General features: G+C 39.9%; 1 protein-coding gene and 1 pseudogene across 1 annotated transcript in view; both read left to right on the plus strand.

Moving 5' to 3' along the window:
- LOC129538938 (ankyrin repeat domain-containing protein 26-like) overlaps window positions 1–24,561 on the plus strand; it is a 129,760-nt gene that overhangs the window by 70,945 nt on the left and 34,254 nt on the right. The window contains 10 exon segments of the mRNA XM_088827883.1: window positions 6,447–6,517; window positions 9,370–9,497; window positions 10,886–11,047; window positions 13,059–13,092; window positions 13,376–13,499; window positions 15,197–15,413; window positions 16,118–16,301; window positions 19,698–20,479; window positions 20,481–20,652; window positions 22,531–22,698. Coding sequence (XP_088684009.1) covers window positions 9,475–9,497; window positions 10,886–11,047; window positions 13,059–13,092; window positions 13,376–13,499; window positions 15,197–15,413; window positions 16,118–16,301; window positions 19,698–20,479; window positions 20,481–20,652; window positions 22,531–22,698 — 1,866 coding nt within the window. The 5' untranslated portion in view covers window positions 6,447–6,517; window positions 9,370–9,474.
- Window positions 6,565–7,419, plus strand: LOC148774800 (putative coiled-coil domain-containing protein 144B; annotated as a pseudogene).

The following is a 24,561-nucleotide window of genomic DNA, read 5'->3' on the forward strand; positions in this document are numbered from 1 at the left end:
TGTAGAAACAATTAGTCACCCACAAGACTATCATTTCTTATATAAGTTTATGATGTCTGTCCAGGACTTAAAAAAATCAGTTCTGGAGATAGTGATAATTTGAGGAAAGACCACCTCATTGTAATTGAAGAAGTTATCGTTGGTGGTGGTGTTCAGTTGCTAAGTCAGGTCCGACTCTTTGTGAGCCCATGGACTGCAGCATGCCCAGCCTCCCTGTGCCCCACCATCTGCTGGAGTTTGCCCGAGTTCACATCCATTGCATCAGCGATGCTGTCCCACCATCTCATCCTCTGCTGTCCCCTTCTCCACCTGCCTTCAATCTTTCCCAGCATGAGGGTCTTTTCCAGTGAGTCGGCTCTTCACATCAGGTCCCCAAGTATTGGAACTTTAGGTTCAGCATCAGTCCTTCCAGTGAACATTCAAAGATGATTTCCCTTAGGATTGACTGGTTTGATCCCTTTGCTGTCCAAGGGACTCTCAGATGTCTTCTCCAGGACCACTCTTTGAAAGCATCAATTCTTTGGCGCTCAGTCTTCTTTATGGTCCAACTCTCACATCCGTACATAACTGCTGAGAAAACCGTGGCCTGGGCTGTACGGACCTTTGTCAACAACGTGATGTCTTTGCTTTTTAATGTTGTCTAGGTTTGTAACATTAATTAAAGTAGTAGCATTCGTTAAAAGTGTTTTTTAAAACCAAGGTCTCTGGAACACACAGTATTATAAGGCATAATTAAGTGTAAAATAAGGTAGATATAAATTTTCCGAATAATATATTTGTATGTTGAAGCAATAATTATTGGAAAAGTTCTTATGGAATACAGAATATGTAACAGAAATGGAGTGAATCAAAATCAGTAATACTAGAAAATCAAAAAGTAGAAGAAATGAGACACACTAGTTTACATCTCTTCATGACTGACAGTGACATGTGAGATACTGTAGCTGTGAAAGACTAGTGAGTTACAGGGGAGAGGAGGACATGGAGCTGATTCTCTGAAGAAAGACTTTGTGCAGGTTAGCCAGAGTTGTATTCTTACTCACATTCTAATAAATGGAGATTTTGTTTTCACATTTTTTGGCTTGGGCTTCTACTGCCTTGATCCTCAGTAATGAGACTTGTCCGAGAGCTGGGCATTTGAAAGTTGATGATCTGTGTCCATTGATGTCACAATCAATGACCAAAAATCAGTCAACATCCACAGAATTGAGACAGATGACCATAATAGATAAAAGTAAAGAGGAATATTGCGGCGGTGTTTCTGGTAGGGAATTCCATGCTCCATCACCTGTGCCAGTCTCAACTGCCAGAATACAGAGAAAGCAAAGCAGGTAATGCAGAAGCCCAGAGCACTCAGGTGTGGGCCACCTGGGCACGGCCTTACCATCATTCTGACGGTTCCAAATTTGAGATTTTGTGGCAAAATCTACCTTGTGCTGACTCCTTTCATGCAACCTACAGACAATACCAATAAATACCTCTTAGCAAGATGTTTGCATTCTCCCTCTGACCATAGTGTTACAATAAATAATAAAGAGAGTTAGGAGAAAGTAAGTTCATTGTGGCTAGTATTTAGCATATGGCCATTATTGAGTAGCAGGATTATATTTAGAACTCAGGGACTAGTTGGGAGACCTAAGTAGACATCTGGACTGCCTTCTCAAAATGTGACTTTGTAGCAATATTTTTATATAGCTCTAAACTCATGAGTATTCAGTTCAGTTCAGTTCAGTCGCTCCGTCGTGTCCGACTCTTTGCGACCTCATGAATCACAGTATGCCAGGCCTCCCTGTCCATCAACAACGCCCGGAGTTCACTCAAACTCATGTCCATCGAGGCGGTGATGCCATCCCAGCCATCTCATTCTCTGTCATCCCCATCTCCTCCCACCCCCAATCCCTCCTAACATCAGACTCTTTTCCAGTGAGTCAGCTCGTCGCATGAGGTGGCCAAAGTATTGGAGTTTCAGCTTTAGCATCAGTCCTTCCAATGAACACCTAGGACTGATCTCCTCTATCATTATATTCAGTATAACTGCAAAAGCAACTCTGATACCAAATACGAAAATATTTCTTGTGCTTTCTGTGACTTCGTGTTTTCTAGAATTGGCTTTCCCAGTGGGAATGGGAGTCGTGGGAAATTTGCTACATAGTAGCTCCTTCTCAGCTGTGTCCACATAGTATATCAGCTTGTTTTAGGTACGTCTAGTCAAGGCTATGGTTTCTCCCGTGGTCATCTATGGATGTGAGTGTTGGACTGTGAAGAAGGCTGATCGCCGAAGAATTGATGCTTTTGAACTGTGGTGTTGGAGAAGACTCTTGAGAGTCTCTTGTACTGCAAGGAGATCCAACCAGTCCATTCTAAAGGAGATCAATCCTGGGTGTTCATTGGAAAGAACTGATGCTAAAGCTGAAACTGCAATACTTTGGCCACCTCATGCGACGAGTTGACTCACTGGAAAAGACTCTGATGCTGGGAAAGGTTGGGGGAGGGAGGAGAAGGGGACGACAGAGAATGAGATGGCTGGATGGCATCACCGACTCTGTGGACATGGGTTTGAGTGAACTCCAGGAGTTGGTGATGGACAGGGAGGCCTGGCGTGCTGTGATTCATGGGGTCACAAATAGTCAGACACGACTGAGCGCCTGAACTGAACTGAAGAGTTGACAAGGGATGTTGGTGAACAGGAGTGCTGTATCATTTAAAAGCAGTATATAGAAAGTCAATTCTGATTCTACTAGGATGCCCAGTCTATTGAGTAACCATGTCTAATAACGTGTTGTCCATAAATACTAGTTAATTGAACGCCTTTAATCAGTCATGTGGTCAGGGGTATAATTAAAAATCATAGTTTCTTTTTACACTCTGGTAGTTTTTTCGTTTCTATCCTCACCTTGCATTTACAGAAGAGTCTCAGTTATCTCCTAGAATAGTGACTGCAAGCTCGAATCTCAAAGTGTTTGTCTTTCTTTTTTTTTTTTTTCTTAATCTATACAACTGTGTCGTTTGCTCTTGTTTCTCCTTGAGCTTGGTAAGTCCAGGAAACACAGATTCAAATCAAAGGGCTACACGAGTTCCTCCAACACTGGACGATGTGAAATAGGAAAACTACAAAATAAATAGAAGCAGCTTCAGTCAGTTCATGTTGATCCTTTCTCTTCTCAGTCAGTACCTTTTCTAAAATAACAAGCAGAATTTACTGCTTCAGAGTCCCAGGATTTGTATATTGATTGGTTTCTTAAAGATTTATTCTATACTAGACCCTGAAAGTTTAATATCCAAAATATTTCTTGAAGCACTCCCTCAGTTCAGGCCTGCATCACCTTTTTTCCCCCACTATAAATGCCTTCAGATTCATCTTCCTCGTTTTATTTGTATGCTCTTCAGTTTCACCCCATGGACTGCAGCACACCAGGCTTCCCTGTCCTTCACCATCTCCTGGAGCTTGCTCAAACTAATGTTTATGGAGTCGGTGATGCCATCCAACCACCTCATCCTCTGTCATCCCCTTCTTCCCTGACTTCACTCTTTCCCAGCATCACGGTCTTTTCCAGTGAGTCAGTTCTTCACATCAGGTGGCCAAAGTAGTGGAGCTTTCGTGTCAGTGTCAGTCCTTCCGATGAATATTCAGAACTGATTTCTTTTAGGATTGACTGGTTGGGTCTCCTTGCAGTCCAGGGGACTCTCAAGAGTCTTCGCCAACACCACAGTTGAAAAGCATCAGTTCTTTGGGATTCAGTCTCCTTTTTGGTCCAACTGTCACATCCGTACATGACTACTGGAAAAACCACCGCTTTGACTAGACAGACCTTTGTTGGCAAAGTAATGTCTCTGCTTTTTAATATGCTATCTAGGTTGGTCACAACTTTCCTTCCAAGGAGCAAGCGTCATTTAATTTCATGGCTGCATTCACCATCTGCAGTGATTTTGGAACCCCCCAAAATAAAGTCTGACACTGTTTCCCCATCTATTTCCCATGAAGTGATGGGACTAGATGCCATGATCTTATTCATGATTTCTGAATGTTGAGCTTTAAGCCCAACTTTTTCTCTCTCCTCTTTGACTTTCATCAAGAGGCTCTTTAGTTCTTCTTCACTTTCTGCCATAAGGGTGGTGTCATCTGCATATTTGAGGTTATTGACATTTCTCCTGGCAATCTTGATTCCAGCTTGTGCTTCTTCCAGCCCAGCGTTCCTCATGATGGCCTCTGCATATAAGTTCAATAAGCAGGGTGACAATATACAACCTTGACGTACTCCTTTTCCTATTTAGAACCAGTCTGTTGTTCCATGTCCAGTTCTAACTGTTGCCTCCTGACCTGCATATAGGTTTCTCAAGAGGCAGGTCAGGTGGCCTGGTATTCCCATCTCTTTCAGAGTTTTCCACAGTTTATTGTGATCCACACAGTCAAAGGCTTTGGCATAGTCAGTGAAGCAGGAATAGATGTTTTTCTGGAACTCTCTGGCTTTTTCCATGATCCAGTGGATGTTGGCAATTTGACCTCTGGTTCCTCTGCCTTTTCTAAAACCAGCTTGAACATCGGGAAGTTCACAGTTCACAGAATGATGAAGCCTGATTTGGAGAATTTTGAGCATTATTTTGCTAGCAAGTGAGATGAGTGCAATTGTGCGGTAGTTTGAGCATTCTTTGACATTGCCTTTCTTTGGGATTGGAATGAAGACTGACCCTTTCCAGTGCTGTGGGCACTGCTGAGTTTTCCAAATTTGTTGGCATGTTGCGTGCAGCAATTTCACAGCATCATCTTTCAGGATTTGAAATAGCTCAACTGGAATTCCATCACCTCCACTAGCTTTGTTTGAAGTGATGCTTTCTAAGGCCTACTTGACTTCACATTCCAGGATGTCTGGCTCTAGGTGCGTGATCACACCATAGTGATTATCTTGTCATGAAAATCTTTGTTGTACAGTTCTTCTGTGTATTCTTGCCACCTCTTCTTAATATCTTCTGCTTCTGTTAGGTCCATACCATTGCTGTGCTTTATCGAGCCCATCTTTGCATGAAATGTTCCCTTGGTACCTCTAATTTTCTTGAAGAGACTCTAGTCTTTCCTATTTTGTTGTTTTCCTCTATTTCTTTGCATTGGTCGCGGAGGAAGGCTTTCTGAGCTCTCCTTGCTATTCTTTGGAACTCTGCATTCAGATGCTTATGTCTTTCCTTTTCTCCTTTGCTTTTCGCTTCTCTTCTTTTCACAGCTATTTGTAAGGCCTCCCCCGACAGCCATTTTGCTTTTGTGCATTTCTTTTCCATGGGGATGGTCTTGATCCCTGTCTCCTGTACAATGTCTCGGACCTCCGTCTGGCACTCTTATCTATCAGATCTAGTCCCTTCACTGTATTTCTCACTTCCACTGTATAATCATAAGGAATTTGATTTAGATCATATCTGAATGGTCCAGTGGTTTTCCCTACTTTCTTCAATTTAAGTCTGAATTTGGCAATTTAACCTATTTAACCTATATGCAGAGTCCATCGTGAGGAATGCTGGGCTGGAAGAAGCACAAGCTGGAATCAAGATTGCTGGGAGAAATATCAATCACCTCAGATATGCAGATGACACTACCCTTATGGCAGAAAGTGAAGAGGAACTCAAAAGCCTCTTGTTGAAAGTGAAAGAGGAGAGTGAAAAGTTTGGCTTGAAGCTCAACATTCAGAAAACGAAGATCATGGCATCTTTTCCCATCACTGCATGGGAAATAGATGGGGAAACAGTGTCAGACTTTATTTTGGGGGGCTCCAAAATCACTGCAGATGCTGCTTGCAGCCATGAAATTAAAAGACGCTTACTCCTTGGAAGGAAAGTTATGACCAACCTTGATAGTATATTGAAAAGCAGAGACATTACTTTGCCAACCAAGGTCCGTCTAGTCAAGGATATGGTTTTTCCCGTGGTCATGTATGGATGTGAGAGTTGGACTGTGAAGAAGGCTGATCGCCGAAGAATTGATGCTTTTGAACTGTGGTGTTGGAGAAGACTCTTGAGAGTCCCTTGTACCGCCAGGAGATCCAACCAGTCCATTCTAAGGGAGATCAATCCTGGGTGTTCATTGGAAGGACTGATGCTAAAGCTGAAGCTGCGATACTTTGGCCACCTCATGCGACGAGCTGACTCACTGGAAAAGACTCTGATGCTGGGAAAGGTTGGGGGCAGGAGGAGAAGGGGACGACCGAGAATGGGATGGCTGGATGGCATCACCGATTCTGTGGACATGAGTTTGAGTGAACTCCGGGATTTGGTGATGGACAGGGAGGCCTGGCGTGCTGTGATTCATGGGGTCGCGGAGAGTCGGACACGACTGAGTGACTGAACTGAACTGAACTGAATCTGTCATTTGATACAATGTTTTAGTTCTACGTTTTAAATGAAGATTATGTCTTTTATCTAAATATTCAAAGTAATTTTAACTAAACATACAATTTTGTCAGCAGAACTAGACTTGGAAATGATATCAGAGGAAGCACAAGAAAAACTTGATAGAGATGAAAATAACCATTAACAGGTATGTAAAACTGAATTTCAGTTTCTGGTTTAATGCTATATGAGAAAATGTGTATCAAGGAAGGCAAATGAGAATGGAAAGATAAGTTAAAACCCCTCACAAATGAGTTAAAGCAGAAGTTTGGTGAAGTTTGTGAGAAATACAGAATTACCGTTTGTCCTGAGGAAGATCCACTACGTGATAACCCTAAAAAAGGAGTAAACACAAAGGAAATAAATCTATTAATATAATATACTTGATTGTGAGGGAAAAGATGCATTTGAAGTATCTACGTCTCTAGTATTCCAAGCATTTCCTGAACAAAAAGAACCCAGTCTCGAAATTTTTTTCCATTGTCTGTAAATTCTGGGTCACTGGGATATGCTTGTCTGTCATCGTCAAAGTTTGTTTCACTGAAAATAAAGTAGACATTGAAAATGATCAACTAGACATTGAGCACGTGTTTATCAAAATTGAGGAGAGTTTTTATAATGATACAGAAAATCCAAAAGTAGGAGACCCGGTAGTTACATTTGAAGGGAAAGAAGACCAAGTGTTCGATATGCAAATGTCACAAAATACAAGGCAAAATCCTACTAATCGGAAATTAGACATCAGACAGACACATCAGTCTAGTCTGTGGCTTGTCTGCTCTGGGAAGTTGAAACATATTATTCAAATAAAGAGTCACGGTACTCCTGCTGTTGTTGCAAATACTGATCAGAAAAGCAAACCAATACAGGACTGCTTCCAGAAGCCACTGCATGTGGATAATTAGTAAGGATAAAAGCATGGAACTCGAATTAGAAAATGGGAATTCTTCACCAAAAAGTCACAGATCATCCAAAGTGTATGTAAATAAAGAGTTACAGAAGGATGTGCAGAGATTTAGAAAAAGAAAATTCAACTTTCAAAAGAGGTAGAAGTTCATTTGCTCTTGCTTTGGTTTGTCTCTTTCTCCATGATCTGGTCCATTTGATTTTCCACTTATGAATAAAGTGGAGTCATCTAAATAGGTAATTGTGTAGAAATAGATTATTTTTGCCATCTCAATAATAGGAATTTCGGAAACAGTTTTCATGGCTTTTGTCATTCAATCAATGTAATATCTAATTCTGTCTCTGTCAGTCTTTCATGAGGACTGGGAAACTCATTTAGCTGTGTACCTTGTGGTCTTCTGAGCCAGAGTAAACACCAAGGAAATTGCTTAAGAAGTATAATCAGCTAGGGTTTTGCAGTTTTGTTTTGTTTTGTTTTCTTTAACTCTGTTGGATTAAATATGTTGTATTTCCATAGAATGGGAAGAAAGCAGTGACTGAGAGAAGGGACATAAACATGTGTTCCCTCTAATCTCTTCATTGTGGTTGAATATGTGTGATCTTCTCTGCTTTCCACAGTCACTGGGCACTTAGAATTCCAGCATGGCTGCTTCAGGATCTTTTTAATAACAAATACATGTACTCCCACATATGCTTTAATCACCACTCTCAGATGTTTATTTTGAGACAGACCTTTCCATTATGTGTTTTACTAAAATGTAGTAAGTTCTGACATGTGCAATTTTGTCACATAGGTTGTGTGTGTGTGTGTGTATGAGAAAGTTGGTCAGTTGTGTCTGACTCGTGGTGAGCCCTTGGACTGTAGACTGCCAGGCTCCTCTGTCCTTGGACTATCAGAGTGGGTAGCTGTTCCCTTCTCCAGGGGAATCTTCCCAACCCACATCTCCCACATTGAAGGTGGATTCTTTAACATTTGAGCCACCAGGGAAGCCCGTAGGTAGTATAAACCCTCAGCAAAAAGAAAAAAAAAAATTTAAGTGTTTGTCTCCAGAGGAGAAAACTGAGTTTTGAGACGCTGTGAGATTTTTCTTTCTTCAGTAATAGGTTTTTAAACTTGTTTGTTTGCTCTTTTGTGTAAGAGGTGCTTTGACTGAGTTTGAACAATAGACAAGGACAAAAAGGAGAAAAAACTCTTATGTATTCTCCTGTTTAAAAGAAAGGGAGATGAGCCCTATCCCCAACTAAGGCATTTAAAAATACTGTGCCAAAGTCACATTTTTAACTTATCTGGTTAATCTGATGAATTCATTTGGTAATTTATCACATTCAAGGTTACAGAATTGTATCATTTCTTTTGGTGCCATAAAATGCTAGGGAGTGCCACTTTAGGGACTTTGAACAAAACTTTGCACTTTTTTAAATTTTATTGCTGTTTTTGGTAAATAGTGGGGTGAGAGAATGCAATTATTTCTATACCCTGTAGCTGTAAGGTTTGAGGTTATTGCATGTGGAATTGGGAAACATTACTTATATTCCAGAATTCCACACTAACAACTTCTCCATTTCATTCTGCTCCTTGTGTTTTGGTAAACTTTAGTTCATATATTTTAGTGAACCCCATCACTTTTTTGCTATCTCCCGGATCCAAATGAAAAAAAAAAAAAAGAATTGTCAAAGGCAGAGGGAAAAGAATAGCTTTAGTGCAGAAAGAAGAATGTTTCCTTTCTGTCTCTGAGGCACTGAGGTGTCACATCTGGCTGTTTAATGGAAAATCCAGGTGGTAAAGACCGAAGAGGACAGATTTTGTGTCTTTGTCTTTTTATTTCTCTGTCTCCGCCAGTCAGATGGGGAAGACTGAATGTGAATAATTGCATCTTATGAAGAAAACCATTTTTGAAATTTTGTTTCTTTTCTTCAAACAGAAGGGAGCAGATTTTACAAAAATTTCAGTGACTTGGAAGTGGTAAAATAAGCACAAAAATATTTTTATCATTTAAATGCAAGGCAAACGCTGAGGCAAATAATAAAATTGAAAACAAATATCTTTATAATAAAGAAGTAGCAATTATTCTTAGTGTCAAACTTTCACTAAAGGCTCAAGAAGAAAAGAAACACAAAAGTAGTGAAGTGGAAGTATCAGACAACGAATGTGATGCTGCTGATGAGAGTGGAAGAGACAGCAGCCAGGAGTTTCCTGCTATGGAGAATGAAGACTTTGATAGGTAATCCTGTATCAATATTTAACATCAGGTCATTTGTTATTCTTCTAAAAAATAATTTCTGACTTGAACTAATGTTTGTGATTTACACATTTTATATTTTACTAGGGATATCATGATTTTTAATACTCTTGTCCTTTAGCCTTAACACTAGAGTTACTTTGTTAACATACTATCATGTTACAGTATTATTCTGGATTTGATTGCATACTTGCCTTAAGCAGTGTGTTGTATATTTACATTTATTTTGTGTCACTAATGAAGATCCATTCATTGCAGTTTGAGGACTTCTTTCAGCATTTCTTATGAGGCGGGACTAGTGGTGACGAACTCCCTCAGGTTTGCTTTGTCTGGGAAAGTTTTTATTTCTCCTTCATTTCTGAAAGACAACTTTTCTGGATAGAGTACTCTTGGTTGGCAGGTTTTTTTTCTCCTAGCACTTTGAGTATGTCCATGGATGGAGGCCACATTGTTGTTGGTGGCGGGAGAACTGATGAGGCCCCTGTTTTTCAGCCATGATGCTCTTGTCGCCCCATCATGTGGGTGGTTTAAAAGTAAACTCCCCCCCACTCTGGCCATATATTTCCTCGATTTCTTCTTTCATGGTATACATACTTCATGTCAATTAAAATATTATCTAAATTAAGTGTTACTTTTTTCTCATTGTGGTGGCTTCTCTTGATGCTGAGCATGGGCTCTAGGGTGCTGGCTTCAGTAGTTGTGCAGCACGGGTTTAGTTGCACCGCAGCATGTGGGATCTTCCCTGACAAGGAATTGAACCGGTGCCCCCTGTATTCGCAGGTGGACTCCTAAGCACTGGACCACAAGGAAAATGCCTAAATTCACCATTACTATATTTAGAAGCAAAACAAAAAATATAGTGTAAATTTAATTATGACTCCCATGTCTAAGAGTCATGGTGTTTAGTCAGTGGACTCCAGGTTTTCCTTGTAGCCCTCGAGGTTCTCAATGTCTTTCCAGATGCATCTCCCTACTTTCTTCCGTGTATTTTGTGCTCTTCCTTCCAGGTTCCTTGGAACCTACATGCCATGTGCCTGATGTTTGTGCTCGCATTTGAATCTTCAAGTAGAATAATTTTCTCCTTTTTCTCTCTCTCCTGACCTCCTCTTTCCGCTTCTTCTGTAAATCCTTCCTTATTCCACTTATGACTTTCATATGTCAACACTTATGTATCATATTGTATAATTGTATATCTGTGTTTGAAGGAAGAATTTGTTTTCTTGCATATGGTTGGTACTTCATAACTGTTTTGAGAGTTAATCAATGACTTAAGATGGGTAAGAGTTGGAATTTTTCAAGACTTGTTGTTGTATTCTTTATCAGGTGAATCATTAGAAAACATTGGCTTTTTTGTGAATTTTTTTAAAAAGTAGTGATCCTGGCATGCACAGGAAGAAAGTAAAGAGAAAGAACAATGACAAATGGACCCCAGAAGACTGTGTGATTGCACCAATATCTGAAAAGACCGATTCACTGACTGGTGGTCTGCTGCATGTGAATGATGAAAGCCGAGTGAATCAAGATGATGACAGGTACATTCTACAAATTCTTTGTTTGTAGGGTAAGTAATATTAGCCCTGAGTGCTTCTTCTGGAAACAGAGCATCATGATACAGTGCACAGGCCAAGACAAGACATTCCTCAACTCTAGTGGACGAACTGTACTTGAAAGTTGCTGAAAGATTAAGGTGAGGACCAGTGACTTTGGCTGGAAGTCATTCCAGTGAAGAGTCCCCTTGGAAGCTGGACTGTAGTGAATACACGTAAACAGCTCCGTAGGGAATATTATTGGGACAGGCAATGAAGAACTGGATGGTAATTGAAGAGGAATGTGGAATTCAAAGGAGTTTCTTATTTTATGTTAAGAGGGGAGCTTTTAGAGTGTGTATGCTGTTGGAAATGAGCCAGCGGAGGACATGTTTATTTAATCTTGCTTGCATTTCTAATATTAAAAAGCTTATTGATTGTATGGCATTATCTTGAAACTATTCCAGTAAACTAATTGTACATAATACTTCTGCTCATATGTAGTTTTATGGGAAGGACTTGTTCATTGGTTCTGAAGTATAATATTCGTATATAATTGAATATGCAGATGACTACTTAAGTTAATTGTATCACACGTAGATTTTCAAAAATTACATAATTGTGAATTTACAAACACTTAGGCTACACTGAGTAGGATTTGATAATTCCTTGATGATTCTAGTTGATAGTAACTTCGTGAGTACCTATGATTTTGTAAGGTACTGTGAAACATCACATCGTATTAACTTCATAGTTGTTTATAGATTCCAGGGAAAAGGGGAAGATTTTGTTGATACGAAATAGAAAAAAATTAACAATCTTTCACAGATTATTCCTTTTGGATGATAAAGATCTGAATGACAAAACCATGCTTCCTGTACTAAGAGTGTCATTAACACATATTGCGTGCTCAATATGTGGATGTCAGATGCATGAAGAAACAGCAGAATGGTTGAATGAACGCATATTGATGAATTTCTTTACGAAAAACAAATCTTTATGGAAAGTAGATTTCCATACTTGCCTCAGTTCAGTTCAGTTCAGTTCAGTCGCTCAGTCGTGACCGACTCTTTGCGACCCCATGAATCACAGCACGCCAGGCCTCCCTATGCATCACCAACTGCCAGAGTTCACTCAAACTCATGTCCATCGAGTCGGTGATGCCATCCAGCCATCTCATTCTCTGTCGTCCCCGTCTCCTCCCGCCCCCAATCCCTCCCAGCATCAGAGTCTTTTCCAGTGAGTCAACTCGTTGCATGAGGTGGCCAAAGTATTAGAGTTTCTACATCTGGTCTTTTTATTTTTTGAGAAATACGTTTTAAGGTTCAGAAATTATTATTTATAGTTATAGCTAGACATGGAATAATGCTATAGATTCATTCGCCATCATGTTACTTAAAAAGACTTTCCAATATTACTTTCTCAGCGTATTTTGGAAGAGCAGTGTTGAAGCTAGATTTCCTGGGTTTGAATTCTGGGTCTGTTGGTGATGTGCTGTGTGGGCTTGGGCGAGTTCCTCAGCCTTTCTGTGCTCCATCTCTTCTTATACCTATCTCTCAGAATGACTGTGAGGATTAAAATGCCTTTAAGACACATCAAGTGCTTATAATAATGCATAGCAGTTGCCTAGGAAGTCCTCAAAAAGCTAATATCATGATTATTCAAAATGGGTTTCTTTCTTAGAAGGACTTAAGGAATATCTCCCAGATAGGTTTTATTGCCATAAAAGTTAGCTCTTATTGAAAATGACAGGTGTGAAAAACCCTGGTATACTGCTTTCTATCACATAACTCAAGTAACGTTGTGTTTTTCTTTTCCTTGGATCTAAATATAATGCTTTATTACTATTACTGATATATTTTCTTTGTCCTTTAATGCTCCTCTTACTAACTGTTGCAACCTTTTATAGAACATTACTTACCAATGCAAAGAGCTTATCTAAAAAAGAAAAGTTTAAGTATTATTTGCATTTTTGAGTATTTACTATTAGCCTGAAAAGAATCATTTGTTTTTTTAGGCCTGCGAGAAAAACACCGTATGAAAAGAAGAAGGTATCGTAAAAAGACAAACAAACAAAAAAAAAAAAAATGAACTTTAAAAAATATTATCCTCGTAAAAAATACTTTGTAAAAGGAAGAGTGGCAAAATAGAAAATCTTCCTTTGTTGTAAAGAACTGTACTTTAAACACTACTGATAAAGTTATCCTTTTGATAAAAATCTGTTCTTTTAAGAAGTCTGTTTTTGCTTTGATAAAGAGATTTATCACCTCTGTACACTTAATGTATTTTACACATATTTTAAGGACATTGTGAGACAGTATTATTTATGTGTAGGTCAAAGAACAAATTAATTACGTGAACCACCTGGATGACTTAACTCAGTCTTCTGAGGATGACGACGTGCTTTACTCTACAAATTCTGTGTTGCAAGTAGAACCATTTGGCTTGGGGTGTAAAGGTAGGAGCGCAGTGCAAATATTAACAGAAAGCCTGTTTGTGTATAGAGTAGTGATATACGCACATCTTCTCTAGTACTGCTCTAGAGCCAGGGATCTGTTACAGTGCTGTGCACCTCAGAAGTATGTTTTGCATTAAAAGAACATGAAAGTGCGTGTATACTCTGAGCCACAGGCCTATGACCATTCTCATTCACTGTTCTTCTGCTGACTCTTCTTTCCTGTGCCTTCACTCAAGGTCATGTTAGCATCATTTCCCTCCTAGAGTAGCTGAAATAATCTCAGAACTTCCTTCCCTGCCACTCCACCTTGAGGAACCTCGGTCTGTACAGCAACTTTATTTATTTACTATTTTTAAAACTTCAGGTCTCATCATGTAACCCAAGTGTTGCTTCTCTTTGCTGCATGGTTAAAGGTCATAGTTGTCTAGCTTCATCTGGTTTTATTTTTTACCCTTCTTTCAACATGAATGTTAGAATCAGCTTGCCAGTTTCCTACAGTGTCTGCTGGTCTTAACGTTCCCATTTTCCTTCAGTTCAAAATACTTTGTAATTCTTCTTTTCATTACCTCTTTGATCCGAGGGTTATTTCGATCCATGTGATTTTGTTTCCAAATATTTAGAGTTTTCCAGAGATCCTTCTGTGCTCTTGCTTCTTCTGATTTGTTAGGTGCATCCAGAGGGACCCTGGGGCTGGGGCTAGGGCTGATTATTTCCTGCCTTGGAGCCAAGACCTTACTGACTACCCCGTTCATTCTACTTTAAGAAGTTTTTCCAGCCTGACTCATGAGAATAGATGGAATTCCTGGGACTGAGTGAGCACCAGTCACAAGCTCCTATAGTCTTTTCAGATGGTTTCTCCCTGGTCTCAGGTGGTTTCTCCCAGATGGACGCTGTTCGTTGCTCTGCTGAATATCCGAGGGGCTCCTCCTCACATCTCCAGGGTCCTTTTTCTCTCTGTCCCACTCTCTCCTCTCCTCAGGTCTGCTCTGTGATCTCTGCCCACTTTGGTTTCACCAGACTGTCAGCTTCATCACCTCCTGTCAGGGAGTCTGGCTGACTCAGCTTCTGTTCCTTCTCCCCTTGTTGGGGCCTGGAAATTCTCTCCAGGCAGTGAGCTGGGGCATTCCTTAGGCTATCCTCGTGTGTTTCCAGGATCATTGTCTTTCATTCCCTGAAGTCCTTTGTCATGAAAATCATTGTTTAATGTATTTTGTCTTTGGCGTTGTTTTTGCTCGCTCCCCTCAGGAAGGTGAATCAGTAGCTGTTCACTCTGTCTTGGTTAGCAACGTACAGCAGCTGGAGACTGTCCACAGTGTTGTTCTTCCTGCTCTACTTACTACTTCCTGCTCATCCTTCATTTCTCAGTGTGACATCTCTTCCCCAGGAAAGTCTTTCCTAGACCCAATCTATGTCAAGTTCTGTTATGTGATCATAGAACTCTCTCTTCATAGAGTATCTATCTGAGTTCATAATTATTTTATTTGTCTTTCTCTTCTACTAGACTTCAAGCTAAACAGGAGCCAGGGGCATCTGTTTTATCTGCTGAGCTTAGAATAATGTCTTCCACATTATAGACACTTAATACTTGTTCAGTGCGTGGATGAGTGAACGCGAAAGGCACAGTCCTTTATACTCAAAAATTACTCACATCAATTTTTTGTTTGTTTGTTTCTATCTTTGTTTTCTTCATCATGCAGATTCTGTTGGCTTGTTCAAAACTCAGGATACAATTCTTTCGCATGAAAGATTAGTAGCTTTTCAAAGAAGCCAAAGAAGCCACTCTGAACTACTTAGAGGAGAATTTTACAAAATGAAAAGTCAGGTTCGTGGGCTCCGAACAAAAGAAACACAAGAAGTGAAATCACAGTCAGACCATCAGAAAGTAGAACGGAAACAAGAGCTCATCAACTTGAGGTACTGTACATCTCGCTTTTAAAGAAATATTTGAACTGCTGTTTTCTTTAATACTGCAGAGACGTAGACGTGTTATAAGGAATAACTTATCCTCTCGGATTTCATAGGGGAGAAAGTGTCACTAGTATTTTGGAGTGTGAAATTCTTGGAAATAATATAGCAGGTTCTTAATAGTGAATGCTTCTAATGACTTAATGTATATTTTTCCAAATCATTTTCATGACCATACAGAAGTCTACCATAATGGAAACCCCATTAAATATTTACCAAATTGACTTTCAGTTGTTTTTCACTTTTATGTTTTCTGTTTAATACTGCGAGGAACACCTTTTCTATAAATTCATTTCTACCTTTCTAATTATTTTGAATACATTTTCTTTAATAATATCGTATTATTTGGTTAAAGTATGAGAATTTTAAAAAGGTCTGTGATCTATATTTCTAAACTATTCTTAGGAAGGTTTATATTACTTTACATTCCCACCCGCAGATGTATGAAGTAGCCATTTTTCTCAAGAGAAGATGAAAACAAAATTCTATGCAGTTTTATTCTTAACCCTCTGTCTGAACACAGTGATGATTATTAAGTGTTTTTCATTGTATTCCCCCACGTTTACTATTTTAAACACTGTGAAGAGGGAACAAAAGCTATTGCAGCAGTGAATAATCTCATGATTTTCTAAGAAGAGCTTTAAATTTTGCAGAGTCACCTTAAAGCAAGAAGAAGAGACTAGAAGAAATGCCGATATGTCATATGAAAAAGAGAGGGAGCACTTAAGAAGGAAAGAAGACGAATATAGTAAAGTAGTTGAAGTGAAACAGCACCTAGAACTCACTTTCCAAGCAGTGGAAATGAAACTGAAGACTGAGAGAAATAATCTGAATCAGGTAGAGAAAACTTTGGTGAAAATTTCAAATTTCTAACACTATTTCATCAGTATTATTTATAATATCCCCTTTTTAAGAAATACCACTTTATTTATTGTACCATTTATTTAGTCTCATTTCGTTTAGTGTTATAGGAAATTTTAGGTTACTTGTTAAAACCAAAAAAATTCAAAATTCCCAAAGTAACAAGGCCGGAAATAAGAATTGTATGATCCTGACATGCTGGGTGCACTTTTTCAAGCAGAGGGAGGAAGAGGTCATGTCAGTAGCTCACAGAATAGATAACGGAGAAACCACAGGGTTGAGAACGGTCTCGAAACTGGAGGTTAAGCTCTCAGCCCACCTCAGGCAACAGATCCTTCAGCCTTGACGGACCATTCGTGAGTAAATAAGTCTGGAAGAGAAGGGGCACTGGGGGGATCCATCGTGCCTAATTTTACATCAGGTTGCTTCTGGCCTTCAATCTGGCAGGTGGCTGAGGGTCGTGGACCCCCCTCCCTCTGTGCCCTTCAGTCCTCCAGTCCACCTGCCCCATGAACAGCTCAGAACTGGCTCCAACTTTCCCAGCTGGCTTCTCCCTCACAGTAAAGTCCTCAGGGACAGGTGTTAACAGGCATCCTCGAGAGGTGCAGGGATTTTTTTCCAGCAGTTGGTAGAAACAAGACACTCTTGAAGTCGGTTGTCCTTCATTCTGCAGAGTTCTCGAGGGGCATCTCAGAGCAGAGGAATTTGCTCCCACACTCGATGTCCCTCTCAAACACGGACTGGGTCCCATCCCCGAGGTCCTAGCAACAGATCTCCCACAATGAAAAGCTTTAGCGAAGAGCTCGGGAAAGTAGTGTTTGTCATTCAAATCCATTTCTCTAGAGCAGTCAGGTAGTGACATGCGATGGCCTCATCCAAGGAGAGGCCTTTAATATGTTCCATAGGATTCGATCTCAAATCTTTTGTGACTCTCTCGGAGGAGCTGGGACCCTGATGGTGGTTTAGGCAAGGAAGACCATGTGTGGTCCACCATCAACTACACTACCTGACAAAGTTCCTCTGCTTTTGGGTGAACATGTGTGTCACTCCATGCACGTTGTCACCTTCAGTGTCTAAATCAGAGTCCGTTCTTGGCTCCACTGTCATTTCTTTAACCAATACCCTATCAACGACCTTTTCACATCACATAGTTTTCATTTTGTAAAAACTGCGCCATCTGTTATGAAAACACTTTTGAACACTTTAAAAAGTTGTTTCTTTAGAATAAACTTATAAAAGTGCCCCCCCCACACACACCAAGGAGGGGGAACTCTTGCTACTAATAATAGATATTCTGGGTTTTGGTAATGATTTCACTTCCTCAGCTGCTTATTAGGTTAGTTTATCACTTCCCCTGATGGTAAGGAGGAAACTATAGGCAATTCAGAGACCATATTTTGGATGTCATTCTTATACTTGTGAGAATATGAGCACTGTGCTCTGTGATTGTCATATTTCAGTACAGGGAACTTTTGAAAACAGTGATAGATATGCATAATATATATTTAGTGATAGTTATTAAGGGTTTTTCATTGTATTTTCCCCATCTTAATATTTTAAACATGGAGAGATAATGAAAGTTATTGCAGCAGCAAATAATCTCATAGTTTTCTAAGAGCTCTCTAAATTTTACCTTATTTACCATTAGTGTCTGTACCATGAAGGAAATAGGAGGCTTGTTTTGTATTGATGTGTTTGTCCTAGAGACACGTGGTTGGATGTAAGAGGACTAGTAGAGTCCACAGACCTGGCAGAAAGGCTGCAGCTTCCTCATATGTTTAACTCTTTCCTTTCCAGAATCATTACAACTAATGAGTTAAGTGATGTTTGTAGAAGTGCTGCTTAGTACAGTTTTCAATAGGTGTAATTCTTCTAAATGCCTGTTAAAAAGTTAGAAGGTAGCATATTCTCAAGGAAAAACTGCTTGTACAAAATTTAGTCTATTTATATAGAGTTAAGCCTCTTACTGTGAAGTAGCTGTATAGGAGGTATTGGATGCAGTGTTTATAAACCTAGCAAGTGGTGCTGTTTATTGAATTATAGTTGATTAACAATATTCTGTTAGTTTCAGGTGTACAGCACAGTGATTCAGAGATATATGGATATGTGTGTGTATATTATATAAATGGGGCTTCCCTGCTGGCTCAGACTGTAAAGAATCTGCCTGCATTGCAGGAGACCTGGGTTCAATCCTTGGGTTGGGAGGATCCCTGGAGAAGGTGGAGAAGACAATGGCAACCCACTCCAGTACTCTTGCCCAGAAAATCCCATGGATGGAGCAGCCTGGTAGGCTGTAGTCCATGGAGTCTCTAAGAGTCAGACACGACTGAGCGACTTCACTTTCACTTTCCACTTTCACGCATTGGAGAAGGAAATGGCAACCCACTCCAGTGTTCTTGCCTGGAGAATCCCAGGGACGGGGGAGCCTGGTGGGCTGCCATCTCTGGGGTGGCACAGAGTCAGACACGACTGAAGCGACTTAGCAGCAGCCTGGAGAAGGAAATGGCTACCCACTCCAGTATTCTTGCCTAGGAAATTCCGTGGACAGAGGAGCCTGGCAGGCTATAGTCTGTGGGGTCGCAAAGAGTCGGACATGACTGAGTAAGTAATACACATGCACACTCACTCACACACACACTCACACGTACACACATATTCCTTTTCAGATTCTTCTTGAAGAATATTGTCGTTCCTTATGTTGTACAGTAGATGTCTGTTGGTTATTTTATCTCTACTAGTGTGTATATGTTAATCCCAAGAACCTAATGTATCCCTATCCCTTCCACTACCCCGCTTTCCCCTGTGATCACCATAAGTTTGTTTTCTGTGTCTATGAGTCTCTTGCTGCTGTGTGAATAGGTTCATTTTAGATTCTACATATAAGCAGTATGATATACTTGTCTTTGACTGACTTACATCACTTAGGGTGATAGTGTCTAGGTCCATCCCTGTTGCTGCAAATCGCATTATTTCATTCTTTTTTATGGCTTACTAGTTTTCCATTATATAAATATTCCACATCAGATGCAATATCTAAGTGTAGTCAGATCTATGAATCTTTCATTTTAAGCCTTCTGAGTTTGTTATAGTTCAGAAAGGAAACCTCTCCAGTTCGGAGCTTCTTGAAAAGTCTCTTGGGATTTCTTTGTGACTTTCGTGGATTCATTGTCATTCATTAAATTTTTGAACCTTTGGGAATTTCTGCTTGTATAAAGTCTGAGGATTGTATTGAACCTGATTTTTGCCTGTTGGAGACACCCTTGGTGCAGTCTTTTCATTGTATAAACGTAGAGGTTAGTCTTTCATTTCAGAGGAGATCATGAAATGTCACTTTATTGAGTACTAGCTAAAAATCTCCTTTGTTTCACTCAGGTTTCGGATAGTTGTGAAGAAGCAAAAGACCTGTTGCACAAAAACCACATGCTGCAGGATGAAATTGCTGTTCTAAGACTGGAAAGAGATGCACTGAAAAATCAGCACCGGGAAAAGGAAGAGAACTATTTGGAGTACATTGAAATGCTCAAAGTAAACTATGAGGATCTTCAAAAGGCAATAAAACTGCATGAGGGAATGTTAACAAAGACTATATCCCACTATACAGGCCAGCTTAATGCTCTGAGAGCGGAGAATACAAAGCTAAACTCGAAGCTGGAGAATGAAAAAGAAAGCAAACAAAGGCTGGAAACGGAAGTGAAATCCTACCGTTCTAGACTGGCTACTGCTTTACACGATCATGAGCAAGGTGAGACATCAAAAAGAGATCTGGAACTTGCCTTCCAGAGAGCAAAGGAAGAGTGGTTATGCTTGCAGGACAAAATGAAGTCCGATGTGGCTCATCTAAAAGCTAACAACGAGATGCTTTCCCAGCAACGATCTACAGCGGAAAGTAAGTTCAATAAGCTGAAAATCAAGCTGCATCACATGAAAGATGATCTTTGAGAAAAGACTTTGATGTTAGAACGTGTTCAGAGAATCCTAAGTCAAGCAGAGTGTCGAAAGCAGGAAACTAAACACATGTATCCGAACGAGCAAGGCAAAGTGAATACATACCTTGGAAAGCAGGAATCCTTAGAGGAGAGATTATGTCAACTCCAGAGTGAAAACATCTTGCTCCAACAACAGCTAGATGATGCACGAAACGAGCCGACAGGAAAGAGAAGAGGTCATCAGCATCCAAGACCAGTTTCAGCAGATCATGAGAAAGCTTCTGGCCGAACGTGAGAAATGAGGTCTGATGCTGGAGGAAAGAAACAGGGAGTTACTCAAAGAATGGAATCATTTAAAAGAGAGAATGGATCAGTACGAAAACGAGAAAGCAGAAGGAGAAGTGAGTATCCAGAAGGAGAAATAATTCTCAGCCTTCCTGAAAGAAAGTTCAAAGTGATTCTTGATTCTGGTGAAATGTTGAATCTAGTTGAATATAAAAAATACACAGGCTGTGAATCTATGATCTCTCAACCAGCCTAAAAGCATACCTTGTATCCAGCAAATAAAAATTAGACCGAAGAAATGCTTGACTTTGAGTAGGGACATCGTGTCGTTTATGAAATGTTAAGAGATTCAGTTCTAAATTGCTAACATAGCTATTAGCAATTTACTCTTTTACTATTAAGGTAATAATTTTAATCTTTATGTTGCCACATGTCAGTATCATGATGAAACAGGTAAATGAAATGCTCAAACCTGAAATGAATATTTTCAAATTAAGTTTCAGTTACATGGATTATCTTGACAGTCAATTCCAGGTTTCCCCCAGGCTATATTTTATATCTCTTACTTTGGCTTCATAGCTTTTTGTTATATTTGTTGGTACAATTTTATTTTAATTCAGGTCAATTTGAGTTAATGTGGGAAACATTTCAGCCTTGAATCATTTATTCTTAAAGCCTCTCAACTCTTCAGATGTATCTGCTTATCATTAACTCATAATTTGGGACTCAGAGGATGAGCTTTAGCAAAACTATTCTTGATTTAATCTTCCCACTGCTATCAGTCCTGGGTGTTCACTGGATTGACTGATGCTAAAGCTGAAACTCCAATACTTTGGCCACCTCATGCAAAGAGTGGACTCACTGGAAAAGACTCTGATGCTGGGAGGGATTGGGGGCAGGAGGAGAAGGGGACGACGGAGAATGAGATGGCTGGATGGCATCATCGACTCGATGGACATGAGTTTGAGTGAACTCCAGGAGTTGGTGATAGACAGGGAGGCCTGGCATGCTGTGATTTGTGGGGTCGCAAAGAGTCGGACACGACTAAATGACTGAACTGAACTAGAACATTTTTACAATTTGCTCATAATTCTCATTTTAAGAATCAGTTACTACCATTTGAATCCAAGTGTGTCCTCTGAAAATGAAGGGTGGCAGGATTCATGAGCAGCAGGAATGGAGTGAGTCAGGGAGAGGGTTGAGGGGCCGAGGTCTGGAGGCAGGTGGAGGTCAGGTTATCAAGGCTGCTTGAAGGCCATGGGAGCAGCCTCAATGTTTATATTTCATTTTCCTTGTATATTGAAATATAGTTGATTTACAATTTTGTGTTGGTTTCAGTTGCACAGGAAATTGATTCAATTATACATACACATATATCCATTCTTTTTCAGTTCCTTTTTCCAGGTAGGTGACTACAGAATATTGAGTAGAGTTCCCTGTGCTCTCCAGGAGGGCCTCAAGTTTAGCCAAGGGCAAAGGTGGGGAGGAGGGATAAATTAGGAGTTTGGGATTAACATAGACATACTACTAGATATAAAATAGATAAGCAGCAAGGAAATGGCCTCATTTTTCTGCTGAGGTGGGAATCTGTTTGAAAGATCTGAGCACTGGTTGGAATATGTGACTATCTCTGAGTTAATCACAGCTACTAATAAAAAAAAAATAAGAGGGAAAATGTTTCCACAGTGTGGAAAATTTTCCACCACTTGTCCCACCTACACACTCATTTCTCGCTGGACACGAGGTGGTGAAGCTCTGCAGACATATTGGGAGGGGCAGGGCGTGGACAGTGGGGCCGCATCCTTTGTCTGAGTAACTTAATATCAGGAAGGCTGGAGGATGGCCCCTTTGTGTCTGTAACCACATTCAGTGAGGAGGAAAAAGAAGGTGAGTTGCTGTCTGTGGTGATAATTTTCAAAGTACACCTGTTGGAGTTCTCCATTAACATAATAGTAGAGTGACTTGATAAACTCAGTGACAGAGCATCTTCCTAGGCAGTTGTGAGACAACTTCAGCAAGAGCTGGCTGACACTGTGGGAAAGCAGTCTATGTTGGAGGCGTCACTGAAAGTCCTGGCATGTTACTGCGCTCACTTAGAAGCTGCAGCCCAGGATCTAAAGAACAATGTTAAACTACTACAACTCCGTCAACCCACAAGTCAGGTGTGTATGAAATTGAACATGCTGACAGTTAATATGTAGGATAAAGTGGTTTAGGACACCCATTTTCATGGTCAGCTGTCTTCTGTATTTTTGTTACAAGTAATTTACTACACTTTTCTTATCTTTATAATGCACTCGTTTCTTAAACTCTGACTTTCATCCTGCCATTTGCATTATATTATTTTTTTCTCATATTTTTTACCCTTAGGAAACTTGAGAATTGTGCCTCATTGCTCACACAAGTTGAGAGCTTTTTTTTTTCTTTGAAACAATACTTTTTTAAGTGGTAGCTGCATTACCATGATGAGGCAAGCCAGATAAAAATCAAAGGATAATAGGAGTTTAATGGAACGTTCAGGAAAAGTATCATTTCTCATCTTCCCTTTTGTGGATGGCTGTAGAGTTCTGTATATATTTATTTCATGGATTTCAGAATAACTTGTGCAGAAAGGGTATTATACAAACCGGTTGAAGTTTAGGCACTGCCTTCTTTCCTTTTCATTTTGAATATATGGTAAAAGCATGGAGGCACTCAGATGGTGTAGAATACATACATCCAAACTAGAGAATTAAGAAGATTATCTGGATCCTGCCATTGGATTTTTTTTTTGAAAAGCTATTGAGATATGATTGACATATCATAGAATTCACCCACTCAACATGTGTAGTTCAGTATCTATTAGTCTAGAGAGGTGTAACCTGTGACCACAGTCAATTTTAGAGCATTTCCATCACCCCTTAAAAGAAACCCTGCATCCCTTAGCCACCACCCGTGGCCTCCCATCTCCCTCAGCCCCGGGCAACCCCCAGTCTCATATCTGTCTCTGTAGACATGCCTGTTCTCGGTATTTTATATAAATGGAATCATGCAGTCTGTGCTCCTTTGGGATTAGCTTTTCTCATTTGACGTCATGTTTTCACGGTTCATCCATGTGATAGCACGCATCAGTTCTTCCATTTCTGTTGGTTGTCAGCAGTAAGTTAAGCCATTTAGCCACTTGATGGAGCTTTGGGTTGTTTCCACTTCGGGGCTAGTAATAATGCTGTTGTGAACACTGATTTACGTGATTCTGTGTGGACATGTTTTTATTTCCCTGTGGTTGAATCTTATCCTCAGAGTTAGCTGGCTGATTTCACCTTTTCCTGGCCCTTGCTCAGACTGTCCTTTCTGTCTTTACAGTTGACCTGGCGTCCAGTCTCTCCTCCTTCATGGAGCTTTCCTGACTGTCCAGCTCTCATTGAGCCTTTTCACATCAGCCCTTGTTACCTAGTCTCTGAGGAACAGTTTAGCTGCTAATTTTACACTGTTAACATTTCTTCCGTGAGGGGGAATCTTGGCTAAGTATACATCGGTGTAACAGGGAATATTTATTGATATGCACAGCACTTGTCTTGCATAAATGGACAGTAACAGAGGATTACAGGAATGAGGCATTTTTTGTTGTTGCTGTTCAGAAAAATGATCATCTCTATAAACTGTTAGGAAATAGGATTTCTTTCACTTTGCAAATAATTTCTCTTTGGCATGCAATTCAAATTAGCAAAAAGTCTTTGTACTTCAGAGGCTTATGGGATTAGAATCCATATTTATGAGATTTATTACTTAGAGTCTTCTTCTCACAGTCTTCTTTATTAACTTAACCCTTGATAACTCAATGCAGTATCCCTCAAACTTCTTTAAAATCCTGGGACATTAAGATGGGGGAAGGAGTAAGAGATATTCTGCTGAGAAGTGACTTGGACTCACTTTATGAGGAAAGATAGAAAAATATTATTGTAGAACAATAAAAGAGTGTAAAATCAAGTGCAATTGCTGTGTGCCAAAGATGACAGTGAAGAATATATTTTGTGACTCTTGGTGGT

The sequence above is a fragment of the Moschus berezovskii genome, chromosome 19 (assembly GCF_049115385.1).
Source record: "Moschus berezovskii isolate FMDL1 chromosome 19, NW_MosBer_1.0, whole genome shotgun sequence".
Taxonomy (NCBI): Eukaryota; Metazoa; Chordata; class Mammalia; order Artiodactyla; family Moschidae; genus Moschus; species Moschus berezovskii.